The sequence below is a fragment of the Mauremys reevesii genome, linkage group 1 (assembly GCF_016161935.1).
Source record: "Mauremys reevesii isolate NIE-2019 linkage group 1, ASM1616193v1, whole genome shotgun sequence".
NCBI lineage: Eukaryota > Metazoa > Chordata > Testudines > Geoemydidae > Mauremys > Mauremys reevesii.
In genome coordinates, this window is record NC_052623.1 from 161,053,012 (window position 1) to 161,071,322 (window position 18,311).

General features: G+C 44.2%; 1 protein-coding gene across 1 annotated transcript; it reads right to left on the reverse strand.

The window, feature by feature from the left end:
- Positions 1-4,437: 4,437 nt before the first annotated feature.
- LOC120406903 (flocculation protein FLO11-like) lies at positions 4,438-13,033 on the reverse strand. Its single transcript, XM_039542116.1, has 2 exons — positions 12,957-13,033; positions 4,438-9,857 (listed from the first exon to the last, which is right to left on the reverse strand). The coding sequence occupies exons 1-2, from the start codon at positions 13,003-13,005 to the stop codon at positions 4,438-4,440; spliced, it is 5,469 nt and encodes a 1,822-aa protein (XP_039398050.1). The 5' UTR covers positions 13,006-13,033.
- Positions 13,034-18,311: the final 5,278 nt, after the last annotated feature.

Sequence of the window (18,311 nt, forward strand, 5' to 3'; positions counted from 1 at the left end):
CCTCTGTCTGAGGAGGAAGATTTGTGGTGAAACGGGATGTTGCAGTTGGTGCCACTGTGCTGCTGTCCAGAATAACAGTGCTCACTGGAAGAGCTGACTTCTCTGTATCTGTGCTGGGTGTCTCTGCAGCAGGTGAATGCAGTGAGGAATGGCTCCGGTCTGTTGTTGTTACATCGTTCAGAGTTCTTTGGTTAGAGGAAGATGTTATGTCCTCCTGTGTATTCGATTCAGAGGTAAGTGGTGACAATGCACCTTTGGTGGATGTAATGCCCAGGCTGGATTCCGTGACAGTCGCAGAAGGAGTAGAGGATGTTTCTTCAGTGCGTGCATTACTTGTGGCAGTAAAGCCGTGCTCACTGACAGCATTAGAAGCAGTTTGCTCACTTGCCTGAGAAGCACTCTTTGATACAGGTGAGGAGGAATAAGAGGTGCTGGATTCTGTTTCTAAGGGGTTCAAAGTTGCTGGGCCATCCCTAGTGCTTGTTGTTGACAAAGGCAGAGTTGTTTCTGTGGAGAATCCAGTTGTGGCTGGACTGTTGGAAGATATTTCTGCTGGGGTCTCTGCTGTAGTGCTTAGGTGAGTCATTGGATTGGTTCCTACAAAAGCTGTACTTTTATCACCCAATTCAGAAGCTACAGAAGCAGTAGAGGAGACTTTGTTTGTGAGGGCAGGTGGGCTGTTGGATTCTGTATCAGTTGTATCGCTGCTTGTGCTACCCACGGGTACTGTCTTTGGAACGGTATTACTACTGCCAGTGATTTGAGAAACCTCTGTCTGAGGAGGAAGATTTGTGGTGAAACGGGATGTTGCAGTTGGTGCCACTGTGCTGCTGTCCAGAATAACAGTGCTCACTGGAAGAGCTGACTTCTCTGTATCTGTGCTGGGTGTCTCTGCAGCAGGTGAATGCAGTGAGGAATGGCTCTGGTCTGTTGTTGTTACATCGTTCAGAGTTCTTTGGTTAGAGGAAGATGTTATGTCCTCCTGTGTATTCGATTCAGAGGTAAGTGGTGACAATGCACCTTTGGTGGATGTAATGCCCAGGCTGGATTCCGTGACAGTCGCAGAAGGAGTAGAGGATGTTTCTTCAGTGCGTGCATTACTTGTGGCAGTAGAGCCGTGCTCACTGACAGCATTAGAAGCAGTTTGCTCGCTTGCCTGAGAAGCACTCTTTGATACAGGTGAGGAGGAATAAGAGGTGCTGGATTCTGTTTCTAAGGGGTTCAAAGTTGCTGGGCCATCCCTAGTGCTTGTTGTTGACAAAGGCAGAGTTGTTTCTGTGGAGAATCCAGTTGTGGCTGGACTGTTGGAAGATATTTCTGCTGGGGTCTCTGCTGTAGTGCTTAGGTGAGTCATTGGATTGGTTCCTACAAAAGCTGTACTTTTATCACCCAATTCGGAAGCTACAGAAGCAGTAGAGGAGACTTTGTTTGCGAGGGCAGGTGGGCTGTTGGATTCTGTATCAGTTGTATCGCTGCTTGTGCTACCCACGGGTACTGTCTTTGGAACGGTATTACTACTGCCAGTGATTTGAGAAACCTCTGTCTGAGGAGGAAGATTTGTGGTGAAACGGGATGTTGCAGTTGGTGCCACTGTGCTGCTGTCCAGAATAACAGTGCTCACTGGAAGAGCTGACTTCTCTGTATCTGTGCTGGGTGTCTCTGCAGCAGGTGAATGCAGTGAGGAATGGCTCCGGTCTGTTGTTGTTACATCGCTCAGAGTTCTTTGGTTAGAGGAAGATGTTATGTCCTCCTGTGTATTCGATTCAGAGGTAAGTGGTGACAATGCACCTTTGGTGGATGTAATTCCCAGGCTGGATTCCGTTACAGTCGCAGAAGGAGTAGAGGATGTTTCTTCAGTGCGTGCATTACTTGTGGCAGTAAAGCCGTGCTCACTGACAGCATTAGAAGCAGTTTGCTCGCTTGCCTGAGAAGCACTTTTTGATACAGGTGAGGAGGAATAAGAGGTGCTGGATTCTGTTTCTAAGGGGTTCAAAGTTGCTGGGCCATCCCTAGTGCTTGTTGTTGACAAAGGCAGAGTTGTTTCTGTGGAGAATCCAGTTGTGGCTGGACTGTTGGAAGATATTTCTGCTGGGGTCTCTGCTGTAGTGCTTAGGTGAGTCATTGGATTGGTTCCTACAAAAGCTGTACTTTTATCACCCAATTCGGAAGCTACAGAAGCAGTAGAGGAGACTTTGTTTGTGAGGGCAGGTGGGCTGTTGGATTCTGTATCAGTTGTATCGCTGCTTGTGCTACCCACGGGTACTGTCTTTGGAACGGTATTACTACTGCCAGTGATTTGAGAAACCTCTGTCTGAGGAGGAAGATTTGTGGTGAAACGGGATGTTGCAGTTGGTGCCACTGTGCTGCTGTCCAGAATAACAGTGCTCACTGGAAGAGCTGACTTCTCTGTATCTGTGCTGGGTGTCTCTGCAGCAGGTGAATGCAGTGAGGAATGGCTCCGGTCTGTTGTTGTTACATCGTTCAGAGTTCTTTGGTTAGAGGAAGATGTTATGTCCTCCTGTGTATTCGATTCAGAGGTAAGTGGTGACAATGCACCTTTGGTGGATGTAATGCCCAGGCTGGATTCCGTGACAGTCGCAGAAGGAGTAGAGGATGTTTGTTCAGTGCGTGCATTACTTGTGGCAGTAAAGCCGTGCTCACTGACAGCATTAGAAGCAGTTTGCTCGCTTGCCTGAGAAGCACTCTTTGATACAGGTGAGGAGGAATAAGAGGTGCTGGATTCTGTTTCTAAGGGGTTCAAAGTTGCTGGGCCATCCCTAGTGCTTGTTGTTGACAAAGGCAGAGTTGTTTCTGTGGAGAATCCAGTTGTGGCTGGACTGTTGGAAGATATTTCTGCTGGGGTCTCTGCTGTAGTGCTTAGGTGAGTCATTGGATTGGTTCCTACAAAAGCTGTACTTTTATCACCCAATTCGGAAGCTACAGAAGCAGTAGAGGAGACTTTGTTTGTGAGGGCAGGTGGGCTGTTGGATTCTGTATCAGTTGTATCGCTGCTTGTGCTACCCACGGGTACTGTCTTTGGAACGGTATTACTACTGCCAGTGATTTGAGAAACCTCTGTCTGAGGAGGAAGATTTGTGGTGAAACGGGATGTTGCAGTTGGTGCCACTGTGCTGCTGTCCAGAATAACAGTGCTCACTGGAAGAGCTGACTTCTCTGTATCTGTGCTGGGTGTCTCTGCAGCAGGTGAATGCAGTGAGGAATGGCTCTGGTCTGTTGTTGTTACATCGTTCAGAGTTCTTTGGTTAGAGGAAGATGTTATGTCCTCCTGTGTATTCGATTCAGAGGTAAGTGGTGACAATGCACCTTTGGTGGATGTAATGCCCAGGCTGGATTCCGTGACAGTCGCAGAAGGAGTAGAGGATGTTTCTTCAGTGCGTGCATTACTTGTGGCAGTAGAGCCGTGCTCACTGACAGCATTAGAAGCAGTTTGCTCGCTTGCCTGAGAAGCACTCTTTGATACAGGTGAGGAGGAATAAGAGGTGCTGGATTCTGTTTCTAAGGGGTTCAAAGTTGCTGGGCCATCCCTAGTGCTTGTTGTTGACAAAGGCAGAGTTGTTTCTGTGGAGAATCCAGTTGTGGCTGGACTGTTGGAAGATATTTCTGCTGGGGTCTCTGCTGTAGTGCTTAGGTGAGTCATTGGATTGGTTCCTACAAAAGCTGTACTTTTATCACCCAATTCGGAAGCTACAGAAGCAGTAGAGGAGACTTTGTTTGCGAGGGCAGGTGGGCTGTTGGATTCTGTATCAGTTGTATCGCTGCTTGTGCTACCCACGGGTACTGTCTTTGGAACGGTATTACTACTGCCAGTGATTTGAGAAACCTCTGTCTGAGGAGGAAGATTTGTGGTGAAACGGGATGTTGCAGTTGGTGCCACTGTGCTGCTGTCCAGAATAACAGTGCTCACTGGAAGAGCTGACTTCTCTGTATCTGTGCTGGGTGTCTCTGCAGCAGGTGAATGCAGTGAGGAATGGCTCCGGTCTGTTGTTGTTACATCGCTCAGAGTTCTTTGGTTAGAGGAAGATGTTATGTCCTCCTGTGTATTCGATTCAGAGGTAAGTGGTGACAATGCACCTTTGGTGGATGTAATTCCCAGGCTGGATTCCGTTACAGTCGCAGAAGGAGTAGAGGATGTTTCTTCAGTGCGTGCATTACTTGTGGCAGTAAAGCCGTGCTCACTGACAGCATTAGAAGCAGTTTGCTCGCTTGCCTGAGAAGCACTTTTTGATACAGGTGAGGAGGAATAAGAGGTGCTGGATTCTGTTTCTAAGGGGTTCAAAGTTGCTGGGCCATCCCTAGTGCTTGTTGTTGACAAAGGCAGAGTTGTTTCTGTGGAGAATCCAGTTGTGGCTGGACTGTTGGAAGATATTTCTGCTGGGGTCTCTGCTGTAGTGCTTAGGTGAGTCATTGGATTGGTTCCTACAAAAGCTGTACTTTTATCACCCAATTCGAAGCTACAGAAGCAGTAGAGGAGACTTTGTTTGTGAGGGCAGGTGGGCTGTTGGATTCTGTATCAGTTGTATCGCTGCTTGTGCTACCCACGGGTACTGTCTTTGGAACGGTATTACTACTGCCAGTGATTTGAGAAACCTCTGTCTGAGGAGGAAGATTTGTGGTGAAACGGGATGTTGCAGTTGGTGCCACTGTGCTGCTGTCCAGAATAACAGTGCTCACTGGAAGAGCTGACTTCTCTGTATCTGTGCTGGGTGTCTCTGCAGCAGGTGAATGCAGTGAGGAATGACTCCTGTCTGTTGTTGTTACATCGTTCAGAGTTCTTTGGTTAGAGGAAGATGTTATGTCCTCCTGTGTATTCGATTCAGAGGTAAGTGGTGACAATGCACCTTTGGTGGATGTAATGCCCAGGCTGGATTCCGTGACAGTCGCAGAAGGAGTAGAGGATGTTTCTTCAGTGCGTGCATTACTTGTGGCAGTAGAGCCGTGCTCACTGACAGCATTAGAAGCAGTTTGCTCGCTTGCCTGAGAAGCACTCTTTGATACAGGTGAGGAGGAATAAGAGGTGCTGGATTCTGTTTCTAAGGGGTTCAGAGTTGCTGGGCCATCCCTAGTGCCTGTTGTTGACAAAGGCAGAGTTGTTTCTGTGGAGAATCCAGTTGTGGCTGGACTGTTGGAAGATATTTCTGCTGGGGTCTCTGCTGTAGTGCTTAGGTGAGTCATTGGATTGGTTCCTACAAAAGCTGTACTTTTATCACCCAATTCAGAAGCTACAGAAGCAGTAGAGGAGACTTTGTTTGTGAGGGCAGGTGGGCTGTTGGATTCTGTATCAGTTGTATCGCTGCTTGTGCTACCCACGGGTACTGTCTTTGGAACGGTATTACTACTGCCAGTGATTTGAGAAACCTCTGTCTGAGGAGGAAGATTTGTGGTGAAACGGGATGTTGCAGTTGGTGCCACTGTGCTGCTGTCCAGAATAACAGTGCTCACTGGAAGAGCTGACTTCTCTGTATCTGTGCTGGGTGTCTCTGCAGCAGGTGAATGCAGTGAGGAATGGCTCCGGTCTGTTGTTGTTACATCGTTCAGAGTTCTTTGGTTAGAGGAAGATGTTATGTCCTCCTGTGTATTCGATTCAGAGGTAAGTGGTGACAATGCACCTTTGGTGGATGTAATGCCCAGGCTGGATTCCGTGACAGTCGCAGAAGGAGTAGAGGATGTTTGTTCAGTGCGTGCATTACTTGTGGCAGTAAAGCCGTGCTCACTGACAGCATTAGAAGCAGTTTGCTCGCTTGCCTGAGAAGCACTCTTTGATACAGGTGAGGAGGAATAAGAGGTGCTGGATTCTGTTTCTAAGGGGTTCAAAGTTGCTGGGCCATCCCTAGTGCTTGTTGTTGACAAAGGCAGAGTTGTTTCTGTGGAGAATCCAGTTGTGGCTGGACTGTTGGAAGATATTTCTGCTGGGGTCTCTGCTGTAGTGCTTAGGTGAGTCATTGGATTGGTTCCTACAAAAGCTGTACTTTTATCACCCAATTCAGAAGCTACAGAAGCAGTAGAGGAGACTTTGTTATTGAGGGCAGGTGGGCTGTTGGATTCTGTATCAGTTGTATCGCTGCTTGTGCTACCCACGGGTACTGTCTTTGGAACGGTATTACTACTGCCAGTGATTTGAGAAACCTCTGTCTGAGGAGGAAGATTTGTGGTGAAACGGGATGTTGCAGTTGGTGCCACTGTGCTGCTGTTCAGAATAACAGTGCTCACTGGAAGAGCTGACTTCTCTGTATCTGTGCTGGGTGTCTCTGCAGCAGGTGAATGCAGTGAGGAATGACTCCTGTCTGTTGTTGTTACATCGTTCAGAGTTCTTTGGTTAGAGGAAGATGTTATGTCCTCCTGTGTATTCGATTCAGAGGTAAGTGGTGACAATGCACCTTTGGTGGATGTAATGCCCAGGCTGGATTCCGTGACAGTCGCAGAAGGAGTAGAGGATGTTTCTTCAGTGTGTGCATTACTTGTGGCAGTAGAGCCGTGCTCACTGACAGCATTGGAAGCAGTTTGCTCGCTTGCCTGAGAAGCACTTTTTGATACAGGTGAGGAGGAATAAGAGGTGCTGGATTCTGTTTCTAAGGGGTTCAGAGTTGCTGGGCCATCCCTAGTGCTTGTTGTTGACAAAGGCAGAGTTGTTTCTGTGGAGAATCCAGTTGTGGCTGGACTGTTGGAAGATATTTCTGCTGGGGTCTCTGCTGTAGTGCTTAGGTGAGTCATTGGATTGGTTCCTACAAAAGCTGTACTTTTATCACCCAATTCGGAAGCTACAGAAGCAGTAGAGGAGACTTTGTTTGTGAGGGCAGGTGGGCTGTTGGATTCTGTATCAGTTGTATCGCTGCTTGTGCTACCCACGGGTACTGTCTTTGGAACGGTATTACTACTGCCAGTGATTTGAGAAACCTCTGTCTGAGGAGGAAGATTTGTGGTGAAACGGGATGTTGCAGTTGGTGCCACTGTGCTGCTGTCCAGAATAACAGTGCTCACTGGAAGAGCTGACTTCTCTGTATCTGTGCTGGGTGTCTCTGCAGCAGGTGAATGCAGTGAGGAATGGCTCTGGTCTGTTGTTGTTACATCGTTCAGAGTTCTTTGGTTAGAGGAAGATGTTATGTCCTCCTGTGTATTCGATTCAGAGGTAAGTGGTGACAATGCACCTTTGGTGGATGTAATGCCCAGGCTGGATTCCGTGACAGTCGCAGAAGGAGTAGAGGATGTTTCTTCAGTGTGTGCATTACTTGTGGCAGTAGAGCCGTGCTCACTGACAGCATTAGAAGCAGTTTGCTCGCTTGCCTGAGAAGCACTCTTTGATACAGGTGAGGAGGAATAAGAGGTGCTGGATTCTGTTTCTAAGGGGTTCAAAGTTGCTGGGCCATCCCTAGTGCTTGTTGTTGACAAAGGCAGAGTTGTTTCTGTGGAGAATCCAGTTGTGGCTGGACTGTTGGAAGATATTTCTGCTGGGGTCTCTGCTGTAGTGCTTAGGTGAGTCATTGGATTGGTTCCTACAAAAGCTGTACTTTTATCACCCAATTCAGAAGCTACAGAAGCAGTAGAGGAGACTTTGTTTGTGAGGGCAGGTGGGCTGTTGGATTCTGTATCAGTTGTATCGCTGCTTGTGCTACCCACGGGTACTGTCTTTGGAACGGTATTACTACTGCCAGTGATTTGAGAAACCTCTGTCTGAGGAGGAAGATTTGTGGTGAAACGGGATGTTGCAGTTGGTGCCACTGTGCTGCTGTCCAGAATAACAGTGCTCACTGGAAGAGCTGACTTCTCTGTATCTGTGCTGGGTGTCTCTGCAGCAGGTGAATGCAGTGAGGAATGACTCCTGTCTGTTGTTGTTACATCGTTCAGAGTTCTTTGGTTAGAGGAAGATGTTATGTCCTCCTGTGTATTCGATTCAGAGGTAAGTGGTGACAATGCACCTTTGGTGGATGTAATGCCCAGGCTGGATTCCGTGACAGTCGCAGAAGGAGTAGAGGATGTTTCTTCAGTGCGTGCATTACTTGTGGCAGTAGAGCCGTGCTCACTGACAGCATTAGAAGCAGTTTGCTCGCTTGCCTGAGAAGCACTCTTTGATACAGGTGAGGAGGAATAAGAGGTGCTGGATTCTGTTTCTAAGGGGTTCAAAGTTGCTGGGCCATCCCTAGTGCTTGTTGTTGACAAAGGCAGAGTGGTTTCTGTGGAGAATCCAGTTGTGGCTGGACTGTTGGAAGATATTTCTGCTGGGGTCTCTGCTGTAATGCTTAGGTGAGTCATTGGATTGGTTCCTACAAAAGCTGTACTTTTATCACCCAATTCGGAAGCTACAGAAGCAGTAGAGGAGACTTTGTTTGTGAGGGCAGGTGGGCTGTTGGATTCTGTATCAGTTGTATCGCTGCTTGTGCTACCCACGGGTACTGTCTTTGGAACGGTATTACTACTGCCAGTGATTTGAGAAACCTCTGTCTGAGGAGGAAGATTTGTGGTGAAACGGGATGTTGCAGTTGGTGCCACTGTGCTGCTGTCCAGAATAACAGTGCTCACTGGAAGAGCTGACTTTTCTGTATCTGTGCTGGGTGTCTCTGCAGCAGGTGAATGCAGTGAGGAATGGCTCCTGTCTGTTGTTGTTACATCGTTCAGAGTTCTTTGGTTAGAGGAAGATGTTATGTCCTCCTGTGTATTCGATTCAGAGGTAAGTGGTGACAATGCACCTTTGGTGGATGTAATGCCCAGGCTGGATTCCGTGACAGTCGCAGAAGGAGTAGAAGATGTTTCTTCAGTGTGTGCATTACTTGTGGCAGTAGAGCCGTGCTCACTGACAGCATTGGAAGCAGTTTGCTCGCTTGCCTGAGAAGCACTCTTTGATACAGGTGAGGAGGAATAAGAGGTGCTGGATTCTGTTTCTAAGGGGTTCAAAGTTGCTGGGCCATCCCTAGTGCTTGTTGTTGACAAAGGTAGAGTTGTTTCTGTGGAGAATCCAGTTGTGGCTGGACTGTTGGAAGATATTTCTGCTGGGGTCTCTGCTGTAGTGCTTAGGTGAGTCATTGGATTGGTTCCTACAAAAGCTGTACTTTTATCACCCAATTCGGAAGCTACAGAAGCAGTAGAGGAGACTTTGTTTGTGAGGGCAGGTGGGCTGTTGGATTCTGTATCAGTTGTATCGCTGCTTGTGCTACCCACGGGTACTGTCTTTGGAACGGTATTACTACTGCCAGTGATTTGAGAAACCTCTGTCTGAGGAGGAAGATTTGTGGTGAAACGGGATGTTGCAGTTGGTGCCACTGTGCTGCTGTTCAGAATAACAGTGCTCACTGGAAGAGCTGACTTCTCTGTATCTGTGCTGGGTGTCTCTGCAGCAGGTGAATGCAGGGAGGAATGGCTCCGGTCTGTTACTGTTGCATCGTTCAGAGTTCTTTGGTTAGAGGAAGATGTTATGTCCTCCTGTGTATTCGATTCAGAGGTAAGTGGTGACAATGCACCTTTGGTGGATGTAATGCCCAGGCTGGATTCCGTGACAGTTGCAGAAGGAGTAGAAGATGTTTCTTCAGTGTGTGCATTACTTGTGGCAGTAGAGCCGTGCTCACTGACAGCATTAGAAGCAGTTTGCTCGCTTGCCTGAGAAGCACTCTTTGATACAGGTGAGGAGGAATAAGAGGTGCTGGATTCTGTTTCTAAGGGGTTCAAAGTTGCTGGGCCATCCCTAGTGCTTGTTGTTGACAAAGGCAGAGTTGTTTCTGTGGAGAATCCAGTTGTGGCTGGACTGTTGGAAGATGTTTGTGCTGGGGTCTCTGTTGTATTGCTTATGTCAGTTATTGGACTGGTTGTTGCAAAAGCTGTACTTTTATCATCCAATTCATGGTATATTTGCCCTGTAATAATTTTTGTGAGAAAAAATAATTATTGTAGTTTTATGTTATACATTCTAGTTTTTATTCATTATTTTAAAACTAGGTATTATTAGATTTTATTAATATTATATTTCTATTCTTAAATAATGTTAATTCCACTTCAAACCATTTTAAGAAAGACAAAACTGTACTATGTTTGTATTCAGAACCATTATTTTATCCTTAGTTCTTAAATAGCTTCTGTATTTTTCTTCCAATATTTCAAGTTTCTGCATTTATGTCTCAACTTAAAAGGCATTCAAAAGGAATTTGGGAATTAGTGGTTGACTGGGCCATTTTCAGCATGGGCAGTCAGAAAGCAGAGAATGTTAAATAAACTTATAATTTCCACTATGTGAGCTATTCAACCCACAGAGTATAAGGTGACCAGATAGCAAGGGTGAAAAATCAGGACAGGAAGTGGGGGTAATTGGTTCCTATAGAAGACACAGGCCTATAAAATTAGGACATCTGGTCACCTTCACAGAGTATATCTGTTCACATTCACAGAGTATATCTGTTGAACTGGAGAAATTTAGTATTAAAATCTCACAAGCTCCTAATTTAACCAATTCCATAATGTACTCTGAACAAACTGTGTTTTATAAATCAAATTTTAATATTCTACACACACAAGAAAATTTGGAATTTATAAATCATGAATGAGGCCCCAAGAAATCCTGCGGTTGACTTAAAATCATCAGATTTTTTTTCAAATAATGCATTTCTGGTTCTTCTTCTTTCCCTTCTTGTTTCTGAACCTTCCATGTCCATTCAGGTCATATTTTCAAGCTTTTCTCCTCACAATAATGAGGGCTAGAATCTTATTTAGAAAAAAAAAAGGCTGAAACTCACTTGTCTCCAGGAGCTGGGGCTTTAAGTAAAATATCACAAGACTTGCTATAAAATCACAATACTTGGCAACACTGCACCTTACATTACAATTTGGCAGACCTAGACCGCTACTCTGGCTACTGTCATCACTGTTCAAAATAGAGCTGAGCAAGGGAAAAAATGGCTAATTTTGAACTGAACCTAAAAGTTTACATTTTTTTCTTGCTGAAACAAAAAAAATTGTCATTTTGAAACAAACGTTGAAACATCTCATTTTGACATTTTTTTTAAAAATCTTTTTTTCAGCCCCAAATTATTCTCCAAAGTGGTAAATAATTTTGGTCCCCTTACCCCCCCAAAAAAGACCCCAAATTTACTATTCACCAAAAAATTTCACCCAGCCCTAGTTCTAAATCAAATATTGTTGCTTTAAAGTTTATATAAATAAGACTACAGGATTATTAATAAAGTCTTAGGACCTGACTGTCCCCTGCTTTGTAAATTGTGTGGTCATTTACACCCAGATTGAAATAGTAGCATTTTACACACCTTTGGTACAGATGTAAGCAACAAGAATCTGACCCCTAGTGTTTATATTAGCTATTGTTAAATATGTATAAATCAAAACAATTGCTTTTGTGTGCACAAAGAATGCCAAAATTTCTTCTCTGCCTTTGATCCACCCTCAAACTTACTAATATCCCCTCCCCTCCGCACCCCCAAGTGACTGTATGGTGGAATAGAGGAAACAATAAAACATGAATAAAAAAACTGAAAGACTCTTTCAAAATAAATTTGACTCCAGTCCCAGTTGCAAAGTACTCATTTATTCAAGTATTTCCCCCTGCTCTGTTTTGCAAGTCAGAGTTATCCATTGTATTGGTAACTAACCCTCTGGGCATGGCAGGTATTTTCCCCTCAAGAATTATTACTTGGCCATCATAAAAGGTAAATAATAATTAGACAGAACTCCCTTCTATCCTGTGTTTCCCTGTGTCATAAAGTATAAGTAAATATTAACTATTGAAGCTGACAACCATGTGTGAAAGTAGATTTTAACATCTCCCATAGCTCCTAAAATTTCTTTTTAGAGTGTAGCCAGTGCGGTTTCTACTGTGGCAAAGTATTATAAATAATACAAAGTAAAATAACTACTAGTGTCATAGACTCATCTTGCTAAGTCTGCCCCATCTTGCAGTTGTGTGGAGTCTAGCTTATACGTCTATCTATCTATCTTTAATATTATCTGTTAGGAACACTCTTTCTAATAAGCTAGCAATTTGATTCTGATTTAGAAACAAAGTGCCAGATCTTCAGCTGGCATAAATCAGTGTACATCTATTTGAAGCCATATTGGAGTCTACCGTAGCCTAGGAAATAGATATTATGTTAGTGTTTTCAAATATACCATAACTTATCAAATCATTCCTGCTGCACTAGGATACATTTTCTGATCCAATATACAGATTGAACTGTAGGATACAGCTTGCATAGTCTTCTGTGTCACGTTAGTAAGTAGTGAATAGTGGCAAAAACTATTACTGGTGCTACATTAGATTATAAGATGTTTTAAAACATTCTCTAATAGAAGAAAATCATTTTTACGAAATGCCCCAGAATTTCTAAATATTATCTCAAAAACAATTGCTGTACAGGGACAGGGTAGCAGGGCCGGTTCTAGGTTTTTTGCTGCCCCAAGCAAAAAAGAAAAAAAAAACCTCTGGGAGCAAAGTGCCGAAGCAAAAAAAAACCTTGGTTTGCTGGTGCCTTGAGCCAGCCCTGCAGTGTAGGACAGCACAAGTAGCATAATCCATGTTCCACTACTGAAGTCTTCCCAAAAGATTCTTTGGTGGGGGTGAAAAGACTGGCAAGGAAGGTGTGCCATTCATATTCCTCATAGATGACAAAATAAGACCTAAGGCTAAATAAATAAATAAATCTTCACGCAGTCCAGCCAGACACTGTGTTGTGCTGTTGATATGACAGACTGTCAGATACTGTCCTTTCATCTATTTCTAATTTTCTACTGACTGCAGACTTGATGTACAGACTCAATACCTCATTGAATACTGAGACAAAATGCAAATTAAAAATAAATCCTAATGGGAAATATTAAGCACTTTGCAACCTTTTAGCCTGTTTCAGTTACTGCAATCTGTTTCAGTAGCCTTTATATTATATTCTTAATGTAGAACATTGCATAAAAACATATAACAATATATTTAGTCCAATTGAATATTAACTTACCCAGTAAAACACAGAGAATGAAACGCCATAAATATTTCCAAGTCCCCATGATTACTTTTGGTCTCCTTTCTGTACTCGTCCCCTTTGAGAAACTGACATTATGGATTGAAGGCTTTGGTATTATAAACAGGGTGAGGCTGTATGCATTGTTACGTTTCAACCTGAGGTAATTCCTCACACTCTCAGGAGCACAAGCTTGTTTTGCAATCCAGCCAGTCTAACGAAGTGTATGCACCTGACCTGAACAGTTATAAGTTCGAAATTGTTGTTCAAATTGGTTGTTTGGTTGCTTGTGTTCTTTAATATTACAAAGTTAGAGACAGCACCAAAACCAGCTGAAGCCAATGGAAAGACTCCCACTGAATTCAGTGGGCTTTGTATCAAGCTCTAAATTCATTGTATTATTTGTGTGTTCATGTGGGGATTTGGTAAGTATGCTTTTATAATTGGGAGGTCAGCTCCTGAATGGAGCTACGGCAGCTACGGATCTGGCCCACTACATAATGTACATATCGTTTATCATCTAGAGAAGTTAAAGTCTTTTAAATAATAATGAATTGAAACTTACATTATCACAGCAAGTCAACAGAAGACACAGCAATGGAACTCTGGCACCCTGACTCCCAGATTGTTGCTCTAACCACTAGACAAAACTCTGTGTCCCAAAAATTCCAGTATTTTGTATTATTTGGCCTTAAATATTGATGTGTTCTATCCAATGCAAAATTTCTTCATTAAGAACTCTGTAATGGAGTAAAATTTCAAGCCATTGTACATTCACTATACATTTCTCAGGTCTGATTCTTCACTGCCCAGCATCTTGTGTAAAGGGATTATAAAGCAGGCGTAAAATGCTTCCCAGTTAAAATTCTCTGATCACTCATACCCTGATGGTAGCATTGTGCACCTCTTTGAACACGGTGCAAGACAATGGAGAATCAAGCCCTTTATTTTTTGCTAAACTTGTCCCCATTTTCCTTAGCAGCCCAGCCAGCTCCTTTTCACAGGAGCTTGACGTTGGCTAGCTGATGCCTCATTGTGAGTCAAATCCTCAGACCAGCTCCTAGGCCAATTAGCTGGGCACTGAGGCAGATGCAAGGGAATCTATAACCTCTCATCCTCCACCGGCTGCAGAGTGGCTGCATGGAGACTAGCTCAGTAGCTTGCTGGTCTAATGGAAAGCCTAGGCCTTTGTGAAACTGCTGCCTCTACACTATCTTCAGCTGCTAGTTTATGCTACATTTAATCATTTTAAAAACAGGCTTTCCAGGCTTTGGAGGTGTGTTGTTAAAGGGTCTGATTAGATGATTTTCAGTGTAATATTTTTCAAGCACACATCATCTCTCGGCGCTTCCCAGTCTACGGAGAGCACAACTCTTGCTCTACCACTTAGGCAGGTGCAGCATGTGCTCGCCTCCACTAGGGCGTGCAGAGCTGTGTCCTGCCTTCTCCTCACCTCTTCTGGAGACACCAGCAGTACTGGCCCAGTAGAATGAGTGCAAGTGCTGCAGCGGTGGCTAAATCCTGTGTGAGTGGAATGGGGAGCCTCGGTCTGGCCCTTAGTTGATAACCTTTTATTCCTCCTTGCAGAATATCATTACACCACATCCCTTCTACAGCCTTGCCCCCATTGTGCCAATTTATCTCATTTTTCACAATTACATTGGTTACTTCCTTCCACCCACAGGGTATGTCTGTACGGCAGCTCCTGCACACGTACCTGACCGAGCTTTAATCTAGCTAGCTCGGGGGCCAGAGCAGTGAAGCCACAGCAGCACGGGCCACCCGAGTAATTACCCAATGTTCCAGACAGGCTTGTACAAACCAAGATGAAACCTGTGCTGCCATGGATATCCTGCTCTGCTACCCAAGCTAGCAAGATCATTGTTTGTGGATGATTACATGAACTGTGATTACAGTATAAACATACCCTCAGTCACACTGATTAGTACCTGAGCTCTTAAGTGAGTCTCAATCATTACACTGGAAATACTTAAGGTGTAAGACACCCCACACTCTGACTAAGGGTGGGAGAATCTAGCCCTGTGCTGTTTGGAGATTTGCCTGTTTTTCCAGTGGGAACATCCTACATCTGGATGTGATTAGTGATGCATGACTGAAGGAGGAAGAACATTAACCATCACCGATACTAGAAGTATTTGATGTTTAGAAACAAAAATATATTCACTCTGTATAGTACTCTAGCAGACTTTTTATCTAAAATTAACTTCCATTTGTTCCACTCATTCACGTTTCACTGTGACTGGTGACTCTCATTGAGAACAAAGAATATTGAAATCAAATGCAATAAACTGTATTGTTGCCCCTCTGCTGAGCAGTCACAGATGCTGAGGCCTTGAAGGGTCCTGCTGGATGCAGCAATTGGCGGTGCAGAGTCAGGATATTTTCATAGTGCAATTTGTTTATTTACAAAATGTCAGCGGGTCCCATTTCCTTGAACAGAGATGGTCACAGACTGTGCACAGGCAACTTCATCGTGCAAAACCTCAGAAAAGTACCACTGGCCTTTCACCAAGAGAAGCCTTGAATCTCTCTCTGTCTCTCTTGGCTTCTCGCTACAATGCAACTCAGATTTAACTGCAAAAAATGTGGTTCCCTGTTCCTGCTCCAGTCCCTGCAGTTTACACCATAACCCAAACTGCCTCACCTGGGGCCACATGGCCTTGAAAGCTGAGCCTTGTGCATCACTCTTCCTTTTGTGCAGCTACTTTGCAACCCAAGGGTGCCAGCCAAAGGAGCGTGCTTTGACAAAGTACAGCTACACTTGGAGCTGGGAGTGGGGTGATTCCCAGCTCGAGGAGACATACCTGCACTAGCTTGATCAAAGCTAGCGCACTAAAAATAGAGTATGGCTGTGGTTGCACAAATGGTGGGAGGGGTCAGCCATACCAAGTATGTGCCTATGGTCTCAGACAGGTACGTACTTGTGGGGGTGGAGTAGCCCTGCCTGCCACTTGCACCACCATGGGTAGACTTCTATTTTTAGCACGCTAGCTTACTCAGAGCTAGCACAGGTATATCTCCTCAAGCTGGAATAGACATCTTCCAGCGCTAGAGTAGACATATCCACAGTCTTCTTTAAAGACAGCCTGGAAGCTTATACCTCAGTGACCTCTAGCATGCAGGCTGTTAGAATCCTTTGCCATAGCCACATTTCTGGCAGTCTTTAATCAAGATGTCACATAAACTTTTAAAGAAAGTTAATCATTAACTAAACAGACGAAGTGGGTATTCACCCACGAAAGCTCATGCTCCAAAACGTCTGTTAGTCTATAAGGTGCCACAGGATTCTTTCTTTGTTAGGTGACTAACACGGCTACCCCTCTGATACTAAACAGAGATGGTCATTTATACTTTGTTTTATTACTTTATTGTCTGATTTCCTGTTGTTTAAATTACACAGGCATTTGCATGGGTGACATCAGACTTCTGTGACTCCTGTTTCATGTCTCAATATATTTTAGATGCAAAACCGGGTCAGGCTTAATCTACCCCGGTTATTTATCCCACAGATAAATACATCCTTCTTTCAAAGGCAAGGTGGCATCACGAACTGCCCTTATCTTTTCCTAAAGTGTGAAGTCCATTTTTTCATGTCTACAGTAGTTTTTTTTTTCATCTATGGCTTATATTTAAGGCAGGTGAAGTCTCCCAGGAAATATTGTGAAACAAGTGGGCAGTGTCAAATTCGACCTCCTGTTATACCCATGAAACATGAGACAGGTCCTGAAAAATCAGAAAAACAGTTCATAAAGTTGAGCTGTCCAGTGCAAGGGAGTGGGGGAAATTCGTAGTAGCCAGGAGTGAAGAGTAGCTTTGAAATAGAGATGGAGGGTGATCTGGAAGCATCTTCCTTGAATAATTTCACAAATTTTGTAAAATTTTCAAAAACAAATTACCAATATTTGAATTTGGGGTTGAACTGCCCCACAAATGCCCAGCACCAGGCCTACCCATCACTTACCAGCCCTACTTTGACAGCAAAAATAGTGACTCCGTCCTTGTGCAGACCCTCCACACAAGCATTAATTTCACCCTATTTGCCAGGCACTAGTCACAAATATGGCTGAACTGAATTTCACTTTCCCTCTCAAGGGAAGATTTGTGAGTACTTCTTTCACATTATTAGCCCAGTGCCTGATATTGCAGCCTTGAAGCTTCAGCAACCTCTACGGTGCCTGTGTCTCCTCTCCATACAGCTCAATGACCGGTGGATTGGCCTCATGAGAGATCAGTCTGCCCCACTACTCCCCTATTGCAAAACTGCCCCATCCACAACCTCCCACTCCCATGCAACTGCAAGATAACAGTGCTTGCAGAGCTGTATGAGTTGCTATGCAGGATGTCTGGATCCTCTGAATGGCCTCCCTATATCCTTCTCTGGGCAACAGAACTGAATAGTTCCCAGTGCAATCTGGAATTGTCTGTACCCATTGAGGAGGGAGTAGGATTTGCCCCTGGAGGACTCTGAATTTTTAAATACATATTTTCTCAGCTACTCACAAGTCGTGAAAACTTTACTATAAAGTATACCTATAAACTCAATAAACATCTTGTTGTGAAGTTCTGAGAAGAGCAATCATTTTTTAGTGCACAAGTGAAATTTCAGACTTATGGGTGTGAAAGGTGTTTGGTAAACAAAGGAGCATACCAAGTTCAGAACATTTCAGAACCTATTAATTGTTAGAGGTTATAAAGCAGATGTTATAGGCATATTGTAGAGAAACTGAAGTCTTTTTTATCTTTCTGGGCTGGCAGATTTTGCCTCCAAGATTGCCTCCAAGGTTGCAGCTAGCTTCTCGTTACTATAAAATCTGCTTTCCACTCTCTCACACAATTCCAGCTTACCACACCAGAATCAAACTCATCAACCTGAAATTCAGCATGCTACATTATCCCAGAGATGACATTTTCCAATAAACTTGGAACAAAGCACAAGGATGATTGAGAGAGATGAGGGCTTCCAAAACTGACCTGTCGTTGACATTTCATAACTATTTTAATGTATTTTGGCTTGCTACACCCTCCTATAAACTCCAAATGTGATTTATGTTGCTGAGGTTTATGTATGCCTTTCACAAGAGAAGAGGTTCTCACTACAGCTATTTAGCCTGAAAGGGGAAGATACAAGGACAAATATTATACGAGAGAGGGTGTGACAGATTCTGCAACTGCATGCAAATATCTTTGGGCACCGTATTGTATTACGTTTATGCATACTGCAGGCCAGGGACTGTAGGCAACTCCAGGGAGGAGGGTTATTCAGCTCTTCCAGGAACCAAAAACAGTGGGGGATAGTTAAGGTGAATCGCTTTGGTTGTAAACACGTCCGGA

Bases quoted from the DNA above. Each gene is read 5' to 3' on its own strand.
- LOC120406903 (XM_039542116.1), bottom strand. From the start codon at position 13,005: ATGGGGACTTGGAAATATTTATGGCGTTTCATTCTCTGTGTTTTACTG. The intron at 9,858-12,956 runs GTAAGTTAATAT...AAATTATTACAG, and splicing joins CATTCTCTGTGTTTTACTGG to GGCAAATATACCATGAATTG.